General features: G+C 54.3%; 1 protein-coding gene across 1 annotated transcript; it reads left to right on the plus strand.

Annotated features, from left to right (window-relative positions):
- Window positions 1–1,423: 1,423 nt before the first annotated feature.
- LOC119566505 (tripartite motif-containing protein 72-like) lies at window positions 1,424–10,045 on the plus strand. Its single transcript, XM_037901461.2, has 4 exons — window positions 1,424–1,481; window positions 4,042–4,152; window positions 7,145–7,202; window positions 8,574–10,045. The coding sequence occupies exons 3-4, from the start codon at window positions 7,154–7,156 to the stop codon at window positions 9,152–9,154; spliced, it is 630 nt and encodes a 209-aa protein (XP_037757389.1). The 5' UTR covers window positions 1,424–1,481; window positions 4,042–4,152; window positions 7,145–7,153; the 3' UTR covers window positions 9,155–10,045.
- The last annotated feature ends 959 nt before the right edge of the window (window positions 10,046–11,004 follow it).

Genomic DNA, 11,004 nt, shown 5'->3' on the forward strand with positions numbered 1-11,004 from the left:
AAGTCCCAGCTTCCTTAGATGCGCTGCCACCAGGCACTTCGTGAACACCCCTGCTGCCGCAGAGAGTCCAAAGGGCAGTAACCTGTACCGGTAATGGCTGGGCTCCCCTGTGGGTCTTCCTAGTTGCCTTCACGCTGGCATGCAGAGTCAGTGAGATCCAGGCCCTCACGGCTGGGTTGCTCTACACGTCATCCCACAGGGACAAGGTGGTGATGAGACCAACTCATCTCCCAGGTGGTCTCAGGATTCCCCTTGAATTCTTCCCAGAGCCGCACCTTTCTCCGGGGGAAAGAAGATTCACACTCCAGATGTCTCCAGAACCTGCTCTACCCCCCGGACAGTGCGACAGATATTGCAACCCCAGGCCGTATCTTGGGGAACCACGCTATGAAATCTATGACTGGTGTGTATGATTATCTTCTGCTCCATGGGGGAGGTTAACGGCTCCTCCAAGAACTAACAAGAGTGTGGGGTGATAGCCTCCCTGATGGGGGATTTCCAGTACATTCAGTGTGCCTGTAAATCCATTTATTGTCTCCATGTTTTCTCTGGAGGCTTTTATCCTGAGTAAGTGAGCTTGCTTTGGAGACACCGTTTGGGTCACTGGTCAATCACTTGTCATGTCTGTGGAGAGTAAGCACGGCACAGGTGCTGGCCTCATGGCAGACCGGCTGCTGGGGATATCCCAGTGAACTACAGGGGGCTACAGCCAAAAACCTCCAGTCAGATGGGAGTGGGTCACAGGCCCCTGCCCAGAGAGAGCTGACAGCTGGAGGCCTGAGACCCAAACAGGCATTTCTACAGCAGGCCACGGAGCAGATCAAAGGTGCAGTTACCCTGAGACTGTGCCAGACAGGACCCAGGCTCTTCAGACTTTCTCCTCACCTCCTTTCATCCCAGAGACGCTCCAAGTGGATTGCTTGGCATGTCTCCAACTGTGACAACTGTACGCTAAGTGACTGTTCCTTTTGGTTTCCAGCTCAGAAATTTCAGTTTAGATTTTTTTCCCCAAAATGTCAAAATATTCCACAGAAACAATCCCCCAGTTTCTGACCAGCTCCATCAAAAACCCTTTTACCTGCCTAATGCTTTGGAAAATTCTGGCCTTAAGTTTTCCCCTCTTTAGAGTCTAGAGGGAAGAACAAGGCTGGGCCAAGAAGGAAAACTTAAAGGGGGATTTTTATGGGCAGGGTAGAATGAGTAAAAGTGAAAGTGACACCGGGGAAGAGTTAGCAGCTGGTTACACTAGCCACACTGTGAGATAACAACGTGACTTGAGGCAGAGGGGTGGCTTGTTCTGTGATAGCCAATGGGATTGCAGGGACCTGCATGCTGTACAGCACTCCTGCGCTCTGATTGGCTGCGATGGTATAATTCCAGTCGGTATAATTACAGGCCGATGGAATATCTACATCGGTGCAAGCCTCAGCCCTTCAGATCTTCCCTCGGCCCTGGGGCTGCGAGTGCCTGGCTCTCGGCGGGTAAGTCAGTCCTGCTCCATGGGGGTTACCAGTCGCTAGATGGGGGGAAGGATAGCTTGGTGGTTTGAGCGTTGGCCTGCTAAACCCAGGGTTGTGAGTTTAATCCTTGAGGGGGCCATTTAGGGATCGGGGCAAAAATTGGGGATTGGTCCTGCTTTGAGCAGGGGGTTGGACTAGATACCTCCTAAGGTCCCTTCCAACCCTGAGATTCTATGATTCTATGAGAAAACGGGCCATGAGGGAGCAGCGTTGGCTAATGACTAGGGCAGGAATGAAAGATCTTGGGTTTCTCTTGGCTTTGACTTTAACTCGCTGGGGGAGTTTGGGCAAGTCGCCTTTGGGCCGGGGGGCTGCTGGAAGAAAAGTTTGCCCTCCCGTCTGATGAGTGAACTTGGGATGAACCTCGCCCCCTCCCTGCGCCCCCAGCCAGCCGAGGGCACCCAGCCACTGCCACAGGTAAGTGGGGCTTCCCTGGGAGGGGAGCCGTCCCTTCCCCACTCCCTCCCTTGTCTGGATTCATCCTGAAGGAGGGGTTTTCCCTCCCAGAAAGGAAGTTTCATCTCCCCCCCTACACACACACTCTGGTCACCACCCCCTCCTCCCCGCATCAGGACGGATTGATTCCCTTCCCCTTGATCCACCCCCCGTACTCCACCGCTCCCTGGGAATTCCTCCCATCACATCTAGCCCAGTCCCCTGGATCATCTTCCATCCAGGAGCCTCCTTGCCCGGGCAGTGCTAGGCAGGCAGGCAGCAGCCCAGCCAGCAGGGGCGGGAAGGGAAAGAGAAAGGTAATCGGGGGAATAGTCCCGCTCTTGTGGGGAACTTTCCTGGCTTCTGCACTACCCCGGTGAAGGGGGCTAGCGAAAGGATTTGAGTCCTCGCTCCCACTTCCTTTACCCAGTGGCCTCCTTGCCCTTGAGGACTCCCCTTCCACTCTCCTGCCTGGCAGAGTCCTCGTAACCCCAACAAGGCTGGGCCCGGGATTCCTGTGGGGATCGACCCCCAACCCTGCTGCGGTCACCTAGGACAGGGGCTAGGGTGTCCCCACTTCGGGGCACTCTCTCTGCACTGGGCACTTCTCCTACCCACTGACCATTACATACAAGTTAAAGCAAATGCAAGTTATTTCATCAACAATTAATCTTAAAGAGGATAGGGGAAAATGGGAAAGGTTAAAGGAAACACATCACCCCGCTCTGTGGCAGGGAACATCACAAAGAGTGTCTCTGGAACGTCTGGGCAGTTCACAGTCTGTTTCTGGTAAGTCCCAGGCCTCCTTCTCAGGCCCTGGCCCTGCTGCAGGGATGCTGTGGGTTGGACACTTGCTCTGGTGGGGGCCACACGCCCTCAGGCTCTAAGTGGCAGGACCCTTCTGCCCAGTGTCGCCCCTGCCCTGTCGGGGTAAATATCCAAGCCTGGCCTGCAGAGCCCCTTGGCTGAGGTGTCTCCCTGTGCTGGGCCCGCTGCCCCGGGTCCCCCTCGCTCTCCCCAGCTGGTCACCGCACCCAGCTCCAGACTGCTCCAGCCCCAGCTCCACCACTCGGTCTCTGCTGCTCTGCCTCCAGCTCCCTGGGCTGCTTCTCTGGCCCCTCTGGCTCTGGTTGCTGCAGCTCTGCTCCCAGGGCAAGTCTGCTCTCTCTGGGCTGTGCCTCTGGTCCCTCTGGATCTGGCTCCCCAGCTCTGCTCCCCAGCTCAGCTCGGACCCCTGCTTTCTCCTTAGCTCCGCCCCACTCTGTCTGACCCAGGCAAATCCAGCTCACACAAAGGACAGGACCTCCCTGGCCTCCTGACTCCCTGATTAGCCTGCCCGCCCTGTCATTCAGGCTGACCTGGAGCATTGTGCTTCTCCCCATTGTTTCTGGGGGCTGTCAGGCTCAGGGTCCTGATTCCCCATCAACCCTTCCCCCTTTTTAGTACTGGGAGCTAGCAACTAAAACTCCCCCTCTGAATGTTAGTAAGGGGGCAACAGTCCCCTTTCATAAAGGAAAGAAATGAAGCAGGAAGCCGCCTTTTAAAGCTTTGCTTTCGCTGATTGTAAACCCAGGAGCCAGTCACACTCTCCAGCAGGACATTAAAGACAAATCAACCCCCCAAAAAAAGGCAGAAGCCCGAAGCCACCCAGCCCAGGAAAGCCCCCAAACTAGCAACGTGCTGCTTAAGGAAATGAAACGGCGATTACACACACACAGAAGCCAGTCTGTGCTTGTTCCCCCCTCGCCTTTGGCCATGTCCCACCAGCTGCTCCCCTCCCACAAACGTTGCAGCATGTGTGAGAGTCCGCGAGCTTCAAAGCGGGGTGTGTGTTTGGGGGGTGCAGCCGTGGGGACTGGGAGGAGCTGGAGCACAGACACCTGCTGGGCTGGCGGCTGGGGGGAGAGGATGGGCACCCCCCCAAACTGACAGAGGCCCCCCAAACACAGACACCTTGCCCTAAAGGCAGGAAGGGGCAGAATGGAGAAAGCAGTGGGTGGGAGGCATTGGGGGTGCAGGGACAGTCAGAGAGCCAAGAGGTCATGATTAAATCCATCAGGGATTAACGTGGATGTGTGTTTTCTAGGAATAAAGCAGAGGCAACAACATCCCCAAATCCGCTTAGTTCTTGTCAGTCAAATTGCCTGGATCAACTTGAGACGAGCCTTGGAACTTGAAATTGGTGGTGGCTGCCCCGGTAGGTAGATTTTTTTCTCTTTTTGCTCTAAGGATCATGGCATAAGTATCCCCCCCCCCCCTCCCCCGCCCCATCCCACTCACCCACTTCTTTTTTTAAAGTCGTAATTTGATCTCTGGTCAGCATGAAGGGTGATACTAACTCAAGTGAATAAGGAAGAATAAATTGAATTAGCAGTTCAAAAGACATGCATAGTCTGGGGTCACGTGTCCCTCAGGCTGGAGAATAGAAAAGCACGTCAGAGAAGTAGCGTAACTCAAGTCGACGTAGCTTAGATCTACTTGCCGTGGGGTCCACACCGCGCTGGGCTGACGGGAGAAACTCTCCCATTGACTCCCCTTACTCATCTCGTCCCAGTGGGGTACCAGAGTTGACATCCGAGGGATCAGTGGTCAATTTTGCTGGTCTTCACTAGAAGAAACTCCTGTGACCTCCTGGATAGCACTGGCCAGAGAACGTCCCTGAACTAATCCCTGTCTTTGAACAGATCTTTGGGAGAAACATCCCATCTAGATTTAAAAGCTGCCCGTCATGGAGAAGCACCCTGCTTCTTCCCCTCTGTCCTTTATCCCCTCCCTCCTCTTCTTTACCTAGCTCCTCTCTCTGAAGTCAAGGAAGTGAATTTGGGAGCCTAAAGAAGGTAAAATGAAGCCACTGCTCCATCAGTCAAATTCTGAGGGAAAGTGGCAAATGGTGACCAAGAGCACCCAGAGCTAAGACCTGAACCCTCACAAAAGTGGGACTCACACCCATATGGAAGTCTCCTCATAGGTTTTCAAGGGTCAAGTCTTTTAAAATCCCCCCTCCTGCTTTGAAGCCAGGCTGGCTTAGCCAGTGAGTAGGCATGTCAAATCTGCGAGGAATGGATTGCTTTTGGATTCACATCTCCAAATAGCCATCCACCTCAAGTGTTGTGTTTCCTTTGTGGAGAAACTCTATTTTTTTCCCCACTGCATGCATCCGATGAAGTGAGCTGTAGCTCACGAAAGATTATGCAACTGCAGAACATCTAATTCTGCCGTCACTGTGGGGCTTGCAGAAAACTCTCAGGAAAGTACCCTTACCTAGTGACACCGTGTGTCATAGAATTGAAGAAATGGCTGAGGACATTGTCTCTCAGCTTGTAGAGAAATTTAAAATGGCAAAAAGATTTGCCCTTCAGCTTCATGAGCCCCCGGATATTAGTGGAGAAGCTCCGCTGATTGCCATGGATATCAATGAGCACATACTGTTTTGAAAAAGTATAAAGGCAAACTCAACCGCAGAGGCCATTTTTAAACTAATTCAGTTTTCTTTCTTCTGAACATGATTTGAGTTGGAATTTATGCAAATTTGTCTGCATTGATGGGGCTGCTGCAGTGACCGGGAGAGTGAACGGACTTGTAGCTAGGATCAGGAAAGAAAATCCTTACAGTGCACGCACTGCAAGGATCATACATGGAAGATGAGTTCTGAGCTTCCAGAAGGTTTGAATGATTCTGTCAAAATTGCCTGCTGCATCAATCCAGGCCACGCCATGCTCACCTGTTTCACATTCTTTGCAAAGAGATCGGGTCAGAACCTCAGCGACTGGTGCTTCACACAGAGGTTTGCTGGCCGTCAAGAGGGAACGTACTTGACAGATTGTTTGAATCATGCACAGAAGCGCACCTTTCTTTCTGATCATTCATCCCCTCTTGCCTCTGGTGTTTGACAGCACTGTGTGCTTAGCTCAACTCGCCGAGCTCACCAATATATTTAGCAGGCTGAATGACCTAAATTTGTCCATGCAAGGCCGTGACACTAACATTCTGAATCTCTATGACCAAGTGAATGCTTTTATCAAAAAAACTGAATTCTGCAAGTCCAAATATGGAGACAAAGCCTTTACCTGTTTTCCACTGCTTCATGCATATGTCACTGATGTTGGCATAGGGGAAAATGAGCAGAGGAAAATTAAAGAAATAAAAGTAGATCTTTTTTTGGCCCACTTGACATCTGAGTTCAAGTCATATTTACCCAATATTCAACGCAGCTCCGCTCAACCCGACTGGGTAGGAAACCCATTCCTTTTGTTAGATGTGAGCAGCCAGTCCTATTTTTCTTTAGCCACAAATTCAATACACCCAAGATCAATTTCCCGTCCTCACTGGGAATAGGCTGTCCTGGTCTGAGCCCCTTTAGACCAGTCTAGGCATCCATAGTTAACACATCACAATTTTTGTGCCTAGAGAGGAGCACAGCAGCAATATGAGCTCGGTCACCTCCCTCCAGCCCTGATTTTACCGAGGCTGTCAGAGCATGCTTTGCTGTGACCTCTCACACCTTTCCCGATGGGGATGGGCGTTCCCTCATTTTGTCATGTTTGGGTCGGTGGTGGTTGTAGCTGAAACACCTTAAAACTACTGTAGGACAGAGTACTTTTTGGCCTAGCATAGAACCCAGGAGTCCTGGTTGCCAGGTCCCCTGCTCTAACCCACTAGACCCCACTTCCCTCCCAGAGCCAGAGATAGACTCGAGCATTCGGAGGCAGCATTGCCCAGTGTACAGGGTAATAGACCAGGGCTCAGGACACATGGGGTCTGTTCCCAACTCTGCTACTGACTATTTGTGTCACCTTGGCCAAGTCATTTCCCCTCCCTGGTCCTTTGTTTCCCCTCCCGCTCTTTGTCTGCCATTTCTACCTGCTGTGAGCTCTTCGGGACAGTGACAGCTTCTCACTGAGTGTCTGGGCAGCACCTGGCACCTGGGAGCCCATGTCGGTGTAGCGCCCAGTGCAACGGGCTGCAGTCTTGGTCAGGAGGTCTGTGCAGGACCTAGTGTGATGGGGCCCCTATCTCAGTCAAGGACGGTCTGTGGAGTGCCAGGGTCCCCGATCTTGCTCGGGGCGGGGGGACGGGAGGGGGTCTGTGAAGTGCCCTGCCCCATGGAGGGCCCCAGTGTCGGTCAGGGTCTTTGTATAAAGCAATGGGGCCTGGAGAGACTCTCAACTGCCTTTCTGCTCTCCCACCAGTGCAATAAAATGTGGCCAAGGAAAAAAGCTACCAAGACTGGCCATGAGGACGTACCAGGCGAGTGAGGACAACTAGCCAGAGACCAAGCATCTGATCCTGCACAGAGCCAGCCAAGGGGGGAGCAGGGGCAAGAATGGAGAAGCTGGAGGGGAAAGTGGGGGGAGATAGAGAAGAGGAGGAGGGGGAGCTGGGGAACGTGAGGAGGGGGGAGCTAAAGGGGACAGAAGCCAGGCCTCAGTCCACCCCAACAGGAGGTCACAGCTCCCCCCACCCTTGGAGTGGTGCACGGGGAAATCTGGGGGGGTTAGGCCTATAGGATCATCATTGGTCTCCCATGGGCTAGTGTGCGCTCCCAGGCTAAGCGGGGTGAGAGTGGGCAGCGACTTGGTTTCCCCCCTGCAGTCCTTCAGTGCAGTCCTGGCTGTCACTGAGCAAGGGGAGCGGTCCTGCTGAAATGACCCCGCACTGGCTGGAGCGCTGGGTAGAACAATCCTTAGGGTCTCTCATCCCACGGGTCCCCAAAACACGTCCCAGACTGGGTATAACTCTGTGTTAGCAGGAGGGGGGTGCGTAAGACACAGGAGGTAACTGTCCCACTCTACTCGGCACGGGGGAGGCCTCGGCTGGAGAACTGTGTCCAGTCCTAGGTGCCGCGCTTTAGCAGAGATGTGGGCAAACTGGAGAGAGTTCAGAGGAGAGCAGCAAAACTGATGAGAGATTTAGAAACGCTGACCTGTGAGGCAAGGTTAGAATAACTGGGCATGTTTAGTCCGGAGAGAAGTCGGAGCGGGGACCGGATAACAGTCTTCAGATACGTTACGGGCTGTTATACAGAGGATGGGGATCAATGTTTCTCCATGGCCACAGAAGGCAGGACAAGATGTAATGGGCTTAATTGGCACGGAGGGCAATTTAGGTTAGATATTAGGGGAAAGTTTCTCACTCTAAGAGCGGTTAAGCTCTGGAACTGGCTTCCAAAGGAGGTCGTGGGATGCCCGTGACCGAAGTTCCCTCTAAGCCGCGTGGCCGTGCAGCAGGCTATCAAGGGCCGCACAGCAGGGGAGAGGTGTCTCTCCCCCGTCCCCGGGCTGCTGCAGTGATAGAGCGCTGGGGGTAGTCCTCTCTCCTTGGGGGAGCCCTGGGGCAGCCTGCACCCCAAACCCCTCATCTCTGCCCCGCCCCCAGAGCCCAGCACCACATCCCTCTGCCCCAGCCCTGTGCTTTCCCTCCCTCCCAGAGCCCAGGGAGATCTCCCCTCCAAACCGCGACCCGGCCCACTTCTGCTTAGCATGAGACGGGCTGAACTCACAGCAGGGGTGGGAAATCTGTGGCCCTCCCCAAAAATCAATATCAGGTGATGGCTGTGATGGGAAGAGCCATAAACCTACCGAATAATACCCTTCCCCTGACCCCCTCTGCCTTTCCCAGTGGAGAAGGAGGATCTAACCCTGGACCCAGACACGGCCCATCCCGAGCTGGAGATCTCAGCGGATGGGAAGGAGGTGAAATGCGGGAGTTGCAGGAAGAATGTCAGCTGCAGCCCCAGCCAATTCGACACGGCCAACTGCGTGGTGGCCCGGCAGAGCTTCAGCTCCGGGCGGCACTACTGGGAGGTGTTCGTGGGCCAGAAGCCGCGCTGGAACCTGGGCATCGTCTCGGAAAGAGCGGAGAGACGGGGCAGATTGATCCAGAAGACCTCAGGGTCTGGTGAGGTCTTCACCGAGGGCTACTGGCTGATCGGCTACAACAAGGAGAAGGCCGGGAAGCCATACTGGGCGTTTGACACCAACCAGATGCCCTTTGACTGTAACCCCCACCCTAAGACCATCGGGGTCTATCTCAATTACACGGCCGGGGAAGTAACCTTCTACAACCCCGATGACCCTAATAATTTGATCCCCCTGTACTCCTTCTACAACGCTGCCTTCAAGAACGCCCCCGTCTACCCCTTCTTCGACCCCTGCTGGCATGACAATGGGGGCAACGCCCAGCCCCTTAAAATCCTATGAGTGGCTGATTTACTAGTGGGGGTGGGGACCAAAGCCATCCCAGCCTTGGGGCTACCAGCATATACCGCGGGCTAGCTAGCTTCACGGCACTGTTCTGAGAGCCACACTAACCTCACCCACCGACCAGGCAAAGCCGGCACGGTTAGCTGAGACAGGCCGGGGGGGTTGGGAAGGGGCAGTGAAAAAGCAGTGAGCTAAGACCATGAGATACTCACTCGCTACGGTATATTCACCTTCCCTCCTATTGGAGCTATTAGAGGGGGTTTCCCTTCAGCAACACCCCAGCCCCACCCCCCGCCAAGGCCCTTCCTCCAATGCGTTTGTCGTGAGTAGGGTAAAAAATGTTTCTTACTATCACAGTATCTAGGTTACCCCTTCCAGAGACAGGGAAGGACCCCAGGAGTCTTGGCTCCCAGCCCCCCACCCCTGCTCTAACCACTAGATCCCACTCCCCTCCAGCATTGGGGAGAGAACCCAGGAGTGGATCCAGATTGCACCTGGTGTCGTCATTCTCACCTGAGCAAAGTGCACCTAAAACGCCATCAAGAGCATAAATAAAGGGACAAGCTCGTGGGGAGGGGTGAATTGTGCTCTCAGACAGGCCGATATATGTCAGGAGTTACCCCATCAGGGAGCTCAGGGCTGATTCTGCTCAGTGCAAATGAGGAGTAACTCTTGCACTCCCTGCAATGTAAAGCCAGGGTAAAAGCGAGGACAGTGAGATTCGGAGTTGACCCAGGATTTGATTTACACAGAATGCGCTGGCTGCTGTATCCCTTTCTACCGCTGTCTGCAATCTGCTGTTGCCTCTCGCTGCTCCAGCCCAGGGCTTGTGCTTCTCTGAGGATTTTATTTTACTTTGCTCAATAAAGAAAAATATTTGCCATCATTCCCCAGAATCCTGAGTTGTGACTCAGTTTCTCCATCCAGATCCCTGGGAATCTGGAGCCTGCTGAGACTTTTCCTCAGGTTAACCCTTGTGCTGCTGCAGATGTATACTGTGATGGGTCCCCTGGGCACAACCTGGAACTGGGGTACCACTTTTTCCTCTTAACTCTCCACCCTGGGCTGTCTCTCACAGTGCTTTGCTAGTGACAAGGAGCAAACCCCTCCGGGCACTGTGATCACTCAGCCATCAGCATGTGGAGCCCCACAACCAACTGAGTTGCATGAAGGCTCCCTGAGCCACTCACGAATCACACAGAGAAAGGCACCAGCCAATTCCCCCAGCTCCACAGCCTTGCACCCCAGAGCTGTACCATCTTGCCCTGGTTAGAGGCCTGATGAGTGTAATTATTTAACCCAGTCCACCCCTCCCTCCATGTGGAGAGGACACGAACTAGCCTTTGTAGCCCGCAGGGCCATCCCTAGCTATTCTAGGGTCCTATGCAGCCCCCCCCATGGCGAGGGGCAGGCCCTAGGCCTCCATGGGGGGGGTGAGGAACGGGCCCCAGGCCTCCGTGGGGGGGGTGAGGGAGCAGGCCCCAGGCTTCCACGGGGGTGGCGTGGGGCTGGCTTGGGGAGCAGGGGGGAACCACCCCGCAGCACTCACCAGCGGCTGGGTCCGGGTCTCTGCACTTCCTGCCGCCGGTGAGTGCAGGCCTGGCCCTGCTGCAGTCCTCAGGGGAGTGGGGGCCGGGCAGGGGCGGGAAAATGCGGAGCAGGGTCTGGATCAGCAAGCAGCTGTGCAGGGCACCAGGAAATGTGGTGCCCCAAATTTCCTGGTGCCCTATGCAGCTGTGTACTTTGCGTATGGGTAAGGATGGCCCTGGGAACCTGAGCTGAGATTTCCCAAGCACTTCTCGCAAAACACACTGTTTTAGGTAAAATATAAAACAGATTAATTAACT

This window comes from Chelonia mydas, chromosome 6 (genome assembly GCF_015237465.2).
Source record: "Chelonia mydas isolate rCheMyd1 chromosome 6, rCheMyd1.pri.v2, whole genome shotgun sequence".
NCBI lineage: Eukaryota > Metazoa > Chordata > Testudines > Cheloniidae > Chelonia > Chelonia mydas.

Excerpts from the sequence above, each read along its gene's own strand:
- LOC119566505 (XM_037901461.2), top strand. The coding sequence starts at position 7,154 with ATGTGGCCAAGGAAAAAAGCTACCAAGACTGGCCATGAGGACGTACCA. Across the intron at positions 7,203-8,573 it reads TGGCCATGAGGACGTACCAG|TGGAGAAGGAGGATCTAACC; the intron begins GCGAGTGAGGAC and ends TGCCTTTCCCAG.